Source organism: Mustela nivalis (assembly GCF_964662115.1).
Source record: "Mustela nivalis genome assembly, chromosome: 1".
Lineage (NCBI taxonomy): Eukaryota > Metazoa > Chordata > Mammalia > Carnivora > Mustelidae > Mustela > Mustela nivalis.
The window spans coordinates 149,958,830-149,974,104 of NC_139020.1; the positions used below are offsets into that span (position 1 = coordinate 149,958,830).

Here is a 15,275-nt window from a genome sequence, read left to right on the forward strand (position 1 = left end):
GGAATGAGCCCTTCACTGCACTGCTCCCCAAGGTCCCACAATTACACACAAGCATTGGGTTGTAACTTAATGATTGCAACAATAACCACAATTATTTTCACTCATGAAATTGGTTTATGATTTTAAGAAAAGGAAAATTTGAAAATTTTTGCACTGGTTATCTTATAATTTTCCCCAGGAAACTAGCAAAACTGCCAAATATATGTAATTGTGTAGTTGATTTCATTTGCCCAGAATTATTAGGCTCAGCTCTCTTGTTGAGGGTAATCAAACTTCCCTTCATCAATCCAACAAACACTATTGGTCCTTAATTCTGTCATGTGTCCACATAAATTTACAAGGAGAGGAAATGATCTAAATAATAATGATATCAGTTTTAAAAAATGTGTCTAATAAGAGATTTCTTTCATTATTATTTATAACTAACAAGAGCTTTATCTTCTCTGAATGTTTTAAAATATTCACTGCATGTAGCAACTCCTATTTTTTGTGAGGTAGTTTACATGTGTTTTCATTTAATCATCACCATCTGAAAGCAACCATAATAGAAATAAAAACTTAAGGTAAAAAACTTAATATTAAAATTTATAGCCTGAACTTTAGACCAGTACTCAATTCACATAAGATTACTTTTCTTAAAAGAGAAATTGTTCTTTGCAAGAAGCTATAATTTTTATAATACAAACTAATTACCAGTTGACATACACCACCACCAACTTGCCTATGCCTTAGTAGTTATCAGTTTAATTATCATTTGGTAATGTACAATTTACATTGAGACTGCATCAGTCCAGAGTGATAAAATGAATTGTTAGCAGTAGCACATGCTGAGATCCACAACAGGATAGCTTGCTTTTATCAGTTGTTTGCAGTAAAACTGACTACATTATCACATAGCATTTAATAAGTAATTCAGGCATCCAAAATTGATATTAACAATAAAAGCTAACATTTATTTAGCATTTATTAAATGCCAGTCCCTCTAAGGGCTAGCAACTACCCCATTCAGTAAGAACTATTATCATCTCCATTTTGTAGATACAGGAAATTATGGCCCAAAGAGTTAAGTCACTTTAAGGTCACACAAGCAGTAAATGGGGATAACTAAAATCTCAACCAACTTTGGCTCTAAAAAGTAATACAGACAATAACACTGAGGACAGAATATAAGGACAACCCAACTCACTAATAGATATACAGCTTTCAACAAATTAAAGATTGTTATAATTGTTATCACAATTGTTATAATGTTATAAGCATTATACAACTGACTCCCCAGGAGGAGTAAAATTGTAAGCTGTTGAATTCTGTGAGCATAAAGGGTAGAGAGGGAGAACTGGAGTATCCTTAATTTATGAATGAAAGTTGGGTAGAAAAAGCAAAATTCTAAAAACTTGCTAAGTAACAAATTAAAGATGGGGTGGTAGAAGGAATCTGTGAACAATATTGGGTAGTCTTAAAACTAACAAGAAGATGATCAGATGAAAAACCACCTCATGGATTTTTCTGAGTGGATTCAAAAGAATATAAAGAGATGAAAAGACACACATAATTCTAGGTTGTGCTTGTTAATGGTTCCAAAGGGGAAGGTAAGAATTTCCCTGATGTGATCAGTAACGGAAGCTAGTAGAGAATTTAAGAGGGTGGTAACAGATGGAGTTAAAAAAAAGGCAGACATGGGTCGGATGCCTGGGTGGCTCAGTCACTTAAGCCCCTGCCTTTGGCTTGGGTCATGATCTCAGGGCCCTGGGCCAGAGTCCCATGTCAGGCTCCTTGCTCAGTGGGGAGCCTGCTTCTTCCTCTGCCTGCTACTCCTCCTGCTTGTGTGCTCTTTCTCTCTCTCTCTCTCTCTGACAAATAAATAAAAAATCTTAAAAAACAAAACATACAAAACAGCAGACACAGGAGGATCTGGCTGCAAGTACGTAAGATTATTGTAAGGTCAAAGAATTCATTTCTATTGATGAAGTAAGAGGGAGGGTGAATAGGAATTCAACAAGAATACAAAGTCTGCACTGTTACAAAGAAGTCTACAATATGAAGTAAAAATGTAAGACTAGGACATACTGAAAGTATGAAGACATCATTTAAATAAGCAAGATAATCAAGACTTAAGCTCCATGAGGGATGATGAAGACAGCTACTTTGGTAACTTGGTCAAACCCTTCTTCAAAATTTTGCCCAAAAAGAAACAAAAGGAAAGAGAATACTATTACTGAGAATATAAGGTCTGAGAGTAAAATGGCAGAACTAATTTAAAGGCCAACAAACATTAAAATACCATAGTTGGCTAGAGTTAAATTTTGAGACTCACGAGTCAGAGAAGACCTGTAGCAGCAGTACTTTAAAATTTAAATTCCCCTCACAGACTCCAAAATAAGAGCAGAAGTGGGAATACAAATCTATGAATAGACATGTTATGAACATTTGGTCTCAAATGGCAATTCTTTTTGAAAATTGATCTCTGTATGAGCTTTGGGGTATGATTCAAAACCTGTAACTGGAGAATTTCGTAACAGCTGGGTCCATCATGGATCTTTGAAAGAACTAAAACTTCTAAAGTAACAGTTCATAAATCACACTAGCAAAGAAAGTGATATAATTCCCCCCGCCTTTTTTTGTCAGCAGATAGAAACTATTCTAAGGCTGAGAACAGTGTCAAAGCTAACCCTACCAAAGAGGAAAATATTAAGTTAGCAGCTTTGAGTCACAGATAGCAGTAGTAATCATGCAAAGAGTAGCGTTTAATCACACCCAAGTGCTGAATGACTAATAATGGGTCAGCCTGAAGCTGGTGGATTCTCCAGAGGATGGAGGAGGACATGTTCATATGACAGCTTGATGTCTGTGCTAGAAAAAGTTCAGACCAGGAATTAAACACCGCACAATTCCAAGGGACACCATGAATTTTGTCGTCTGTTGTGGATGGCATCCCCTCCATTTATATAGTAACAGCCTGCCCATCCTAACACAGCCATGCTGGCTCTAACAGCTCACTGTTTGATCAAGAACTCCCAGGTTTATATGAAAAACATATCATTCCTTTCTTGTTACCACTTCCTTAACTTTAAAAGGGTCTAAAATGCCAGAGAATATTCTTTCATCAAAACAAGTATTTGTTTTATCAAAATAAAATATTATTGCTGTATTTTTCATTTGATCCTGTTGTGAAATGATTTTCTTTTTAATTAACTGAGTAAAATGAAAGAGCCTAAGGGAATTGAGTCATCTGACCAATCACTTACTCTATGTGAACATTTCCCAGAATCTTTTCCACAGAACATGGAATTAACATGGAATATTAAAAGAGTTCCATGGTAAGCAAGTTGAAATGCCACAACAATCCATCTGGGAGTATCATCACGTGTATTAGCCTAGTAAGGCTAGGTTTTGTTATCCCAGTGATTCCCATTCTTATTTGATCATAAAACTTGTTTTGCTTTGAGGAACATCAGTGATATGAGAAGAGTTTGGGAAATGCCACTCAAAGGTTACCATGTATTACTTGTAAACAATTAAAACAGAACATCCAAAACTAAAATAAGATTTCTTTGATGACTATAGAGTACTAAAGGAAACCACAGTGCCTCAGGATCAACAAACGCTGGTTGATAGATTTATATGGTAAAATGGCAAGCAAAACACCATTTATTGCATATTCAGTGATGCCAGAAATATAGGACAAAAACCATGTTTTATAGTACTTACTGTCACTTGGCACATAATTCTCATAAGATGGATAAAAATATATCAATATTTGGATGAGCATTTTAAGTGTTCAGTAAGAACATATAGCTGTAATTATTTTAAAGCTTGTTTATCAGAAAACATCTACATGTCTGGGACTTCAGGAGCTCACAACCTTAATAATCACTCCTCATGTTATTGACTACATTGAGAATATCTACTGATACCAAAACAATGGCACCTACTGAAGATTATTACAATACTTACCACATTACAAAAAGAATCCAGACCAATGCTATGTACATACTTAGTACATTCTGGATTAGACCAAGTAAAATTTAACAACAAGCTGAACAGCATTCTATAAAACAAAAACAAAAAGTCAGTTAGGCTAATTCTGTCTGTTTTTCTATGCTATGGACTCATAGTGAGAAAGAAGATTGTCTTGGAACTTGATGACTGAATCAAATCTGAGTTCATTAAAGTTTATCTACATTTACCTTAAGAGAAGTTCTTTGGGTAACTTTTTGTTAATAAGGCCTTCATCATTATTTGAGAAAACCTGAAAGAAAAAAAAAAAAACAAGGACATTGTTAAAGTGTTCCCCAATGAAAAAAAAGTTACATGGTCATAACAGCCCCAATTACTGTCCTACATATATGATAACTAATTTCATGAAGCCATCAACCTTCAGTATTAATGGATATAAAAAGAGTTTATACCCCCTCACCACTTAATAAAAATGCAACACAGTGATTTCTATGCTACATTGTATTAGAAGTTCTAGCCAAGCCTACTAGGTCAGAAAAATACATAAAAGGCATCCTGACTGGAAGGGAAGAAGTAAACAGCTTCTATTTACAGGTAACTTGATCCTATATATAAAAAATTCTAAGAAATACACACACACACACACACACAAACATTAGAAGTAATCAACGAGTTTAGCAATACAATATACAAATATGTAATACATTTGTACACAAATTGTCTAAAAATGAACCTCCTGAAAATGAAATTAAAACAATCTCATTTATGGGGTGCATGGGTGGGTCAGTCACCTGAACAACCAACTCCTGATTTTGGCTCAGATCATGAGCTCAGGGTCCTGGGATCAAGCTCTGTATTAGGCTCCATGTTGTGTACTGGGAAGTCTGCTTGGAGATTCTCTATCTCCCTCTCCTTCTGCCCCTCCCCTCACTCACATTCTCTCCCTCTTTAATACAAATAAATAAACTACAAAAGCATCAAAAAGAATAAAACATTTAGTAATGAATTAAAGAAATGCAAGACATATATTGAAAACCCACACAAAAAACTCTATTGAGAGAAATTAAAGAAAACAAATTGAGACAAATTTCATGTTCACAAATTAAATATTTAAGTGTTAAGTTAGCAACAGTTCTCAAACTGGTCCACAGATTTAATGAAATCTCTATCAAAATCCCAGCTGTCTTTTTTTCTTTTTTAATTGTAGAGTTGAGAGGCAGCTGGGTGGCTCAGTCAGTTAAGCATTTGCCTTCGACTTGGGTCATGATCCCAGGGTCCTGGGATTGAGCCCTGCACTGGGCTCCCTGCTCAGGGAGGAGCATGCTTCTCCCTCTCCCTTTGTTAGCTGCTTCCCCTGCTTGTGCTCTCTTTCTGCCTGTGTCAAGTAAATAAAATATTAAAAAAAAAATTGAAGAGTTGATCCTAAAACTCATATGGAAATGCAAGAGTCCCAAAAGAGCCAAAATAATCTTGAAAAGGGAAACAAAATTGGAGGACTCACACTTCCTGATTTCAAAACTTACTACAAAGATACCGTAATTAAAACATCATGGTACTGGAATAGGATAGAAATATAGATCAATGGAACAGAACAATCCAGAAATAAATCCTTACAAGCAATCAATTTTGGACAAGTGCTCTGAGATAATTCAATGGAGAAAAGAATAGTATTTCAACAGATGGTGTCAGGACAACTGGATGTCTACATGCAAAATAATAATGAAATAAAAATAAATAAACCTCACGTTTTATTAAAAATTCAACTCAATATGGATCAAAGATTTTTTAAAAATGAGTTAAAATTATATCCCTTAAAAGAAAAAAATAAGCATAAATCTTGGTGATCTTGGATTATGTAATGATTTTGCAGATATGATACCATAAGTATAAGCAGTCAAAGAAAAAATAAATTGGACTTCATCAAAATTAAAAACTTTTGTGTCATAGGACATCATCTAGAAAGTAAAAAGAAAAATCCATAAAATAGGAAAAAATATTTGCAAATCACATATCTAATAAAGGAATTATATACAGAATATATAAAGAACTCTCACAATGCAAAAAACAGAAAAACAAACCAGGTAAAAAATAGGCAGAAGGTCTAAATAGACATATCTGCAAAGAAGATATGCAAATGGCCAATAAGCACATAAAAATAAGTTCAACATAATTAGTCATTAGGGAATGTCAAATCAAAACCACAATAAGACTCTGCACGGCCACAAGGACAGCTAAAATAAAAAAGATACTAATAATGTGCAGAAATTAGAACCTTCATACACTGGAAAGTAAAACAGTGCAACCACTTCGAGAAGCAGTCTAGTAGTTAAAAATAGAGTTCCCAGAAAAACTAGTAATTCCAATCATAGTAGTTATTGAGAAAATAAAAACAAGTACCCAAACAAAAACAGGATACATTCCTGACCCTCCTCCACCTTCTCAGTCACCTTCTCCTAATGGTCAAAAAAGTAGACTCAATCTAAATGTTCATCAGCTGATGAATGTATAATCAAAATGTGGTATATTCATACAATGAAACATTATTCAGCAATAAAAAGGAATGGAGACTGATATATTACAACAGAAATGAGCCTTGAAAACATTATGCTACATAAAAGAAGACACACATAAAAGGCCACATATTCTATGATTCCATTTACATTAAACATCCAGAAAAGACAAATCCATGCAGACAGAATTAAGATTAGTGGTCACCTAAAATGAGTGAGTGACTGCTGATGGAGTTTCTTTTTAGAGTTATAAATATGTTCTTAAATTAATTGTGATGAAGACACAACTTGATAAATATACTAAAACATACTGGATTGTACATTTTAAATGGGTGGAATTCACAGTATATGTGTAATATCTTTATCTATTTCTAGATTTGTACCCAATGTGGGGCTGAAACTAACAACCCTAATAACAATTTGTACCCAAGGTGGGGCTGAAACTAACAACTGTGAGATCTAGAGACGCAGGGCCCTATACTCAGGGGTTAGAGCACTGGTCTTGTAGAGACGCAGGCACTCCCCCGGTGCCCCTGTAACATCTCATTTTTAAAAATGGATTTTAAAAACCCATATATACCATAATGCATCAAAGCAAACTACAGAAATGGAAAGAATACTGTAAATAGTATCCTACACTCATTTTAAAAATGTTTTCAATGATTAGTTTTAGCAATGTGTATGTGAGTATAGGATTGTGACAACACTGGCTCCATTTTTGGCCTTGCATCTTGTTCTGCCCTCGGTGCAGAGATGACACCACTTTACTAGTAGACAGCCTGCTCTAGCACACAGGTGGCACCACTTTAGATAACTAGTATAGATCTTCTAGGACACAGATTGCCTCACTATAGATAACCACCCTGTGACCACACCACCATACCCCTTGCACTATTAAAGTTGTGGGTTGAGGTCCAAGGTGGGTGGGGAATGGGGGTATAGTACCCTGGATCCTCTGTCCACCTGCTGGCCTAATACCCTGTCAGTAGGTGACCCTGAATAAAACTGTATAAATGGTATGGAGTAGCCTTCTTTGTTTTGCAGTATTCAAGTGCCTTCTCAGTCTGGAGGATACATTCCTGACCCTCCTCCACCTTCTCAGTCTGGAGGATACATTCCTGACTCTCCTCCACCTTCTACGAACATTAAGTCCCTATTGTATTCCAAGTTCCACTAAGCACTGTGTTCATTACATAATTTACTTTTTTCTAGTTCCTTGAAATGGAAGTTAGGTTACTGATTTGAGATTTTTTAAAAAGATTTTATTTATTTAATTGACAGACGGAGATCACAAGTAGGCAGAGAAGCAGGCAGAGAGAGGAGGAAGCAGGCTCCCCTCTGAGCAGAGAGCCAGATGCAGGGCTTGATCCCAGACCCTGGGATCATGACCTGAGCCGAAGGCAAAGGCTTTAACCCACTGAGCCACCCAGGCACCCCCTGATTTTATATTTTTTTAAAGATTTCATTTATTTGAGAGAGAGAGAGAGAATGAGAAAGAGAGCATGAGCTGTGGAGAGGGGTAGAGGAAGAGGGAGAAGCAGACTCCCTACCAAGCAGCAGGAAGCCCAACTCAGAGCCTGACCCCAGGACCCCAGGTTTAGCAGATGCTAAACCAACTGAGCCACCCAGGGACCCCAGATCTTTCTTCTTTTTAATGTAGGCATTTACAACAATATATTTCCCTCTGATCACTGCTTTCACTCCATCCCATGAGTTTTGATATGTTGTGTTTTCAATGCCATTTGTCTCAAATTATTTCCTAATATCCTTTTTATTTCTTCTTACACCTACTGGTTAAAAGTCTACTGTGTAATTTCCACATATTTGTGAAATGTCCAGTTTTCCTTTTTTTTTTTTTTAAATCTCTGGCTTCATTTTATTGTGGTAAGAGAAGATACTTCATGTGAAGTCCATCTTTTGAGAATTATCAACTATTTTTGTGGCCTAACATAATGTCTGCCCTGAAGAACAGGACAGGTTCCATAGGAATAGGAATACATTCCACATTCACTTGAGAAGAATATGAATTCTACTATTGTTTGGTGGAGTGTTCTACATATCTCTAGTAGGTCTATTTCCTTATTGATATGCTACTACCGTGTTACTTAAAGTATGGAGTTGAGGTCTCCAATTGGTGTTGAGGGTGATGGAGAGTGACATCATGACAATCTTCACATACTTTGATAGCTGTCAGAAGGATGGGCTTATTTTCTGTTATTATAAAGACCAGTGAATCAAAGCTACAAGATTACAATTCAGTGCAGGGAAGAACTGTATGGCAATGAGACTAGCCCACACTAGAATGTTTTACTCTTTCAAGTGGTGATGCTCTATCCACACAATGCTCCTACAAATATCACAGAACCAGGTATGTTGAAGAAAGAAATACCTTTTTTCAGTGGTTGGTTTGAATAGAAAATCTCTAAGAACCAAATCTAATTTACTGAATCTACCATTCAGGTTCTGCCAAATACATTACTGTTATCTTGGTAGGTCACTTAATTTTTCTATGCCATGAATTCCTCTTTTGTAAAATGGGGATAATGAGTAACTCTGCCACAAGGGTTGCTGTGAGTTAGAGGAGTTCATGTATGTAAAATGCCTAGAATAATCTTGGCAAATAGTGAGTGCTTAACAAATAATAGTTACGATGATGGTTGTGAAATCAACAGTTATTGTAGAAATGTCTATTTCATCCTTAATTTCTGTCAATTTGCTGTATATATTTTGGAGTCTATCATTTGGTGCATATATGTTTATAATTATTGTATCTTCTTGAGTAATTCACCATCTATCAAAATATAAAATATAAATCTTTATTGTTTTTGTTGTTTTTAACTCAGAAGTCTATTTTGTATGATATCAATACTATTTGTATAGAAAGTTGCTTCCCATCTTTCTACCTTTAGCCTATTTAATTTTGGTCTAACAAGAGACTCTTGTGGACAGCCCATAATGGGATCATGGTTTTTGGGTTTTTAATCCATTCTGCCAATCTATATTTACTTGGTAAGCTTAATAATTTCACATTTAAAATTATTACTAATAAGGAATGACTTTTACCATTTTTCTATTCCTATGTACTGAAGTATATCATTAGATAAATGTCAATTAGGTCAAGTTGGTTGGTAGTGATGTTCAAATCTTTTATATCTTAATGATTTTTTTAATCTACAAATTCTATCAATTAGTAAGAGGTGTTACTATTTTAAAACGGTGATTGTAGATTTCTTTCTTTCTCCCTTTGATTCTCTCGAGTTTTGTTTCATGTATTTTGAAGCTTTGTAGTTAGGTACATATGTATTTAAGTTTGTTATTTATTTTTTAATGAATTAAACCTTACAGCATTGTGAAATGTCCTCTTTCTTTCTAGAAATTATCCTTGTGCCAAAATCCACTTTGACTGTTATTAAGATAACAACAACCAGCTTTCTTCTGATTTTTGCATCTTTTTTCATCTTTGGCCTTGTATGTATGTGTATATATATTTTTGTATTTTCAAATGTACACTGTTTTCATTTTTAGAAAAAACATTTTTGAGCACAGTTGACACACAATGTTACAATACCTTCAGGTGTACAACAAAGTGATTCAACTTATCTATACACTATGCTTTGCTCACCACAAGTGTAGCTACCATATGTCAGCATGCAATGCTATTACAATACCAATGACTACAAGGGTACCTGGTTAGCACAATTAGTTAAGAATCTGGCTCTTGGTTTTGGCTCAGATCATGATCTCAGGCTCGTGAGATCAAGCCCCATGTTGGGCTCTGTGCTGAGCACACAGTCTGCTTGGTTTCTCTTTCTCTCTGCCTCTCCACCGACCCCTTCTAAAAATAAATAAATCTTTAATAAAAAAAATACCAGTGACTATATTCTCTAAGCTGTGCTACCGTGGCCATTTTAGTAATAAAACATTCCTGGGTATACAAAAATTCTTCTAGAGTATCACTATCATTAGATTCAAATATTTATATTTGTAGTGAAAGATGTGTTACATAGCTCTTTAAAGCAACCAAACAGTATGTCCTAGTGTTCTATTTACCTACTTTAATATTTTTCATTTTTTGTTATTATTTTTTTTAAGTCCAGTATATCTAACATACAGTGTTATATTAGTTTCAGGTTTACAATATCGTGATTCAACAACTTTTTTTTTTTTTTTAAAGACAGAGTGAGTAAGTGGGTGAAGAGGTGGAGAGGAAGAGAATCTTAAGCTGGCTCCAGGCCCAGCATGGAGCTCAACCTAGGGGTTAGTCTCATGACACTGAGATCATGACCTGAGCCAAAATCAAGAGCTGGACACTTAACTGACTAAGCCACTCACGAGCCCCTGATTCAATAGTTCTATATATCATTACTCAGTGTTCATGGTAAGTGTACTCTTAATTCCCTACACCTATTTCACCCATCCCCCCACTCACCTCCCATCTGATATGCTTTATTTTAAATAAGTACCTTCAGTTAAAGTTATTATTTTTTTTTCAGTAGGAATTTTTTTTTTACTTAAAACAAACTTCAGAATACATGGTTCTAAAAGATATATATAAAACATTCCAGCCCCTCAAAGTACACACAGAAGAACCCCTGGCTAAATCACATAAAAAGAGACATAACAAATATTACAAATTTAAGAAAAATGAAATCATACCAAGTATATTCTCCAACCACAATGGTACAAAACTACAGAACAATAAATAAACTATAGAATAATAAAACAAAGCTGGAAAATCTACAGCATAAATACTAAATACTTAATATGTAATATTAAACACCATACTACTGTACAAGCAATGGACCAAATAAGATATCAAATGGCAAGGGCGCCTGGGTGGCTCAGTGGGTTCAGCCACTGCCTTTGGCTCGGGTCGTGATCTCGGGGTCCTGTAATCGAGTCCCTCAGCGGGAAGCCTGCTTCCCTCGCTCTATGCCTGTTTCCCTCGCTCTCTGCCTGCTTCTCTGCCTACTTGTGATCTCTGTCAAATAAATAGATATAATCTAAAAAAAAAAAAAAAAAAAAAAAAAAAGAAATCAAATGGCAAGTCAAAACATGTCTCAAAACAAAAGAAAAAGAAAACAATATTTCAAAACTTATGGTACACAGCAAAAGCAGATATTAGAGAAAAATTTATGCTATAAATGCTCATTTAAGAAAAAAAGTTCAATAACTTAACATTACACCACAAGGACCCAGAAAAAGAAGAAACTCGGCTGAATTTTAGTAGACAAAGGAAACAATAAAGAAAAATCAGAAATAAAATAGACACCAGAGAAAACAATAACATAACACTGAAAGTAACCACCAGTGTTCAAAAAAAAAAAAAATTGACAATGCTTTAATCATATAACCAAAAAGAGAGAGAGAGAGAGAGAGAGAGAGAGAGAGAGAGAAAGAGAAGACTCAAATACCAAAATGAGAAGGGGAAGAGAAAATAATACAACAGATAACCCCAGAAATACACAGTCTGAAGACAAATTACTATAAACAATTATACACTAACAAATCAGATAACTAAGGGGGAAAAAAACCCCCAGATAATCCCTAAAAATGCTTAAGTTACCACAATTGAATCATGAATCTTGAATCCAAGAAATAGGGAATCTTCTTAGACCAACAACAAGAATGAAAGTTGAATTAGGAATTAAAAATCTCCCAGGATGGGCATCTGGATAGCTCGGTTGGTTAAGCATCTGCCTTCGGCTCAGGTCATGATCCCAAGGTCCTGGGATCAAGCCCTGCATCAGCAGAGTCTGTTTTCCCTCTGCCCTTCCTGCTCATGTGTGCACTCTCTCTCTCAAATAAAAATCTTAAAAAAACAAAAAAATAACTCCCAAGACAGAAAAGCCCAAGACCACATGGCTTCATTAGTGAATTGTACCAAACATTTTTAAAAAATTAATGTCAATCTTACAAATCTTATCAAAATCCTACAAATAATGGGGTAGAGGGAACACATTCAAAATTATTCCATGAGGCCAGTACCACCCTGACACCCAAAAACAGGATAAAAACAACACAAAAACAAAGTCTAGTTTGACTGCTGTAAGTGTTGTTACTTTGACTTTCTTTGACATCCACATACATGATAAATGTTTCTCTACCCCCTCACTTTCAATCTGCAGGTATCTTTAGATCTAAAATGAGTCTCTTGTAGGTAGTATACAGATGGGTCTTATTATTTTTAATCCATCTGACACCCTGTGTTTTTTGACTGAAGCATTTAGTCTATTTACACTCGAAGTATTATTGATAGATAAGTATTTACTGCCATTTTATTACTTGTCTTGTTGTTTCTGGAGATTTTCTCTGATCCTTTCTTGTCTTTGTCACTTTTGGTTTCTCCTTTGCACTCAAAAAGTCCCCTTTAATATTTCTTGCAGGGCTGGTTTGTTGGTGATGAATTCCCTTAGTTTTTGTTTGGGAAACTCTTTATCTCTCTCTCTTTTCTGAAAGATAGCCTTGCTGGACAGAGTATTCTTGGCTGCAGATTTTCCCCATTAAGCACTCTGAATATATCATGCCACTCCCTTTTGGCTTGCCAAGTTTCTGGTGAGAAATCTTCAGCTAAATTTATGGATTTTCCCTTGTAAGTTAAGAACTTCTTTTCTCTTGTTGCTTTTAAGGTTTTCTTTTATCGCTATATTTTGACAATTTAACTACAATAGGTCTGGGTCAACACCAAGGCAACAATGCCTGCTTTTGTTGATTTTGATAGGCATTCTCTTTGCCTCCTGGATCTGGATGTCTGTTTCCTTCTTCAGATTAGGAGAGTTTTCTGATATTATTTCTTGAAATAAATTTTCTGCCTCCTTTTCTCTTTCTTCTTCTGGAATTTTTTTTTTTTAAGGTAATCTCTACACTCAACATGAGGCTTGAACTCACAACCCCAAGATCAAGAGTTGCATGCTTAACCGAATGGGCCTGTTCTGGGACTCCTGTAATACGAATGTTACTACATTTTATGGAGTCACTGGGTTCCCTAAGTCTATTCTTGTGTTGTATAATTCTTTCTCTTTTGTTCAGCTTCATTATTTTCCATTATTTTGGCCTCTACGTCAATAATTCATTCCTCTGCTCCTTCCAGCCAGCTATTCATTACAACAAGCTGGTTTCCAATCTCATTTATTGCATTCTTCATCTAGGTTTCTTTGTTAACTCTTTTCTCTCTGTGGAAAAGGTCTCACTAATGTCTTCTATTATTTCAAGCCCAGTGAGTATCCTGATGATACAGCTTTAAGTTCTCCATCAGGCATGTTACTTATATCAGTTTTGCTTATTTCTCTGGCCATGGCCCTATCTTTTTCTTTCCTTTGGGATAAATTCCTCCATCTTAGCATTTTGTATAAGTCTCTGCCTTCTACTGTATGTTAAAAAAGTCTGTTATGTCTTCTCCTGAAAGTAATGGCCTTACAAAGAGGTCATATAGTGCTCAGGGCCTGGCACTTCATAAGTATCTACTTTTGTGTTTTGGCACTCTATCCTTCAGGCCAGTTGTCTGCAGAGGCTCTTTGGTCTGCTATGGACAGTGTTTTGCTCCCTGGTCTGAATGTGGTAAGCGTTAACTAGGTGTGCTCTGGTCTGCTTATTAAATGAGACCTGATGCTACTTCCACTATAACTGAGGCCATGCAGAAGTCCCTGGCAGAGATGTGGTGTGGGCAGGGGTTTGTGCTGTTCTTCTAGAGGAGATGCCACACTGGAACTGAGGCAAGCTTGACTGAGAAGGGCAGTCCTGCCAGAGTGCTGGGGGTGGCAGTAGAGCTTGGTATAAAGAAGTTAGTCAGCCAGTGTCAGCACTGTGTTTATGTTCTATGTTTATGAGGGGTGGGGAGGGAAATGGTGCCAGCCAGCTCCCCTGTTCCTGGAGAAGCAACTCTGTGAATGTTGATTCCTGGAACACCCTTTAAGACAAGTGAATCATCTCCCCTCTGTGCACCCCAGGTGTTCTTTAGATCACTGTTCCCACACTGTCTGTCCCCAGGTTGTATGCCTGCCCTCTCTTCAGAAGCAGGGCAGTGCCCTCCCTGCTCTATCCCAAGCAAACCCACTGACCTTTAAAACTCCAGGCTTTAAGCCCTATTGGTTGTAAGAACTCACTACATTCAGCCCCTTTCATTTTCCAGGCCAATGGCTTTGGGGAAATGTTCAAGAAATAAAAGCAGAAAACTTCCCTCTTCCCTAGTCTGAGGAAGGTGACATCCAGATCCAGGGAGCAAAGAGTACTCCCATCAAAATCAACAAAAGCAGGCACTGGTGCCTTGGTGTTCTCCTTGTACATAGCCCTGTATGCTCCTCTCTCCCTCTCACCCTCCCCTAAGACCATGGCTTCCTCCCCTCCAAAGTACTGGTGACCCATTTTTCCCTTAATGCATGTATCTGTACTTCCTGAGTTCTTCAATGTGGCCTCTTCACTCCCTTTAGTTGTGGAGTTTGTTCTGTCAGTTCAGGCCAATTTCTGGGGTATTTAAGATGATTTGATAGTTACCTAGTTGTATTCATGGAACAAGATGAGCCTAGGATCCTCCTATTCCACCACTATCTTTGATCCTTCTCAACAATATTAAGAGTCACAAGCACTGGGCGCCTGGGTGGCTCAGTGGGTTAAGCCGCTGCCTTCGGCTCGGGTCATGGTCTCAGGGTCCTGGGATCGAGTCCCGCGTCGGGCTCTCTGCTCAGCGGGAAGCCTGCTTCCTCCTCTCTCTCTGCCTGCCTCTCTGCCTACTTGTAATCTCTCTGTCAAATAAATAAATAAAATCTTTAAAAAAAAAAAAAAAAGAGTCACAAGCACTAAATTAAAAAAAAA

General features: G+C 36.5%; 1 protein-coding gene across 7 annotated transcripts in view; it reads right to left on the reverse strand.

Moving 5' to 3' along the window:
- FBXL2 (F-box and leucine rich repeat protein 2) overlaps positions 1 to 15,275 on the reverse strand; it is a 144,514-nt gene that overhangs the window by 103,362 nt on the left and 25,877 nt on the right. For all 7 annotated transcript variants that reach the window (XM_082726128.1, XM_082726127.1, XM_082726126.1 and 4 more), the window contains exon 2: positions 4,188 to 4,249. In XM_082726128.1, coding sequence (XP_082582254.1) covers positions 4,188 to 4,249 — 62 coding nt within the window. The remainder of the gene's footprint in view (positions 1 to 4,187; positions 4,250 to 15,275) is intronic.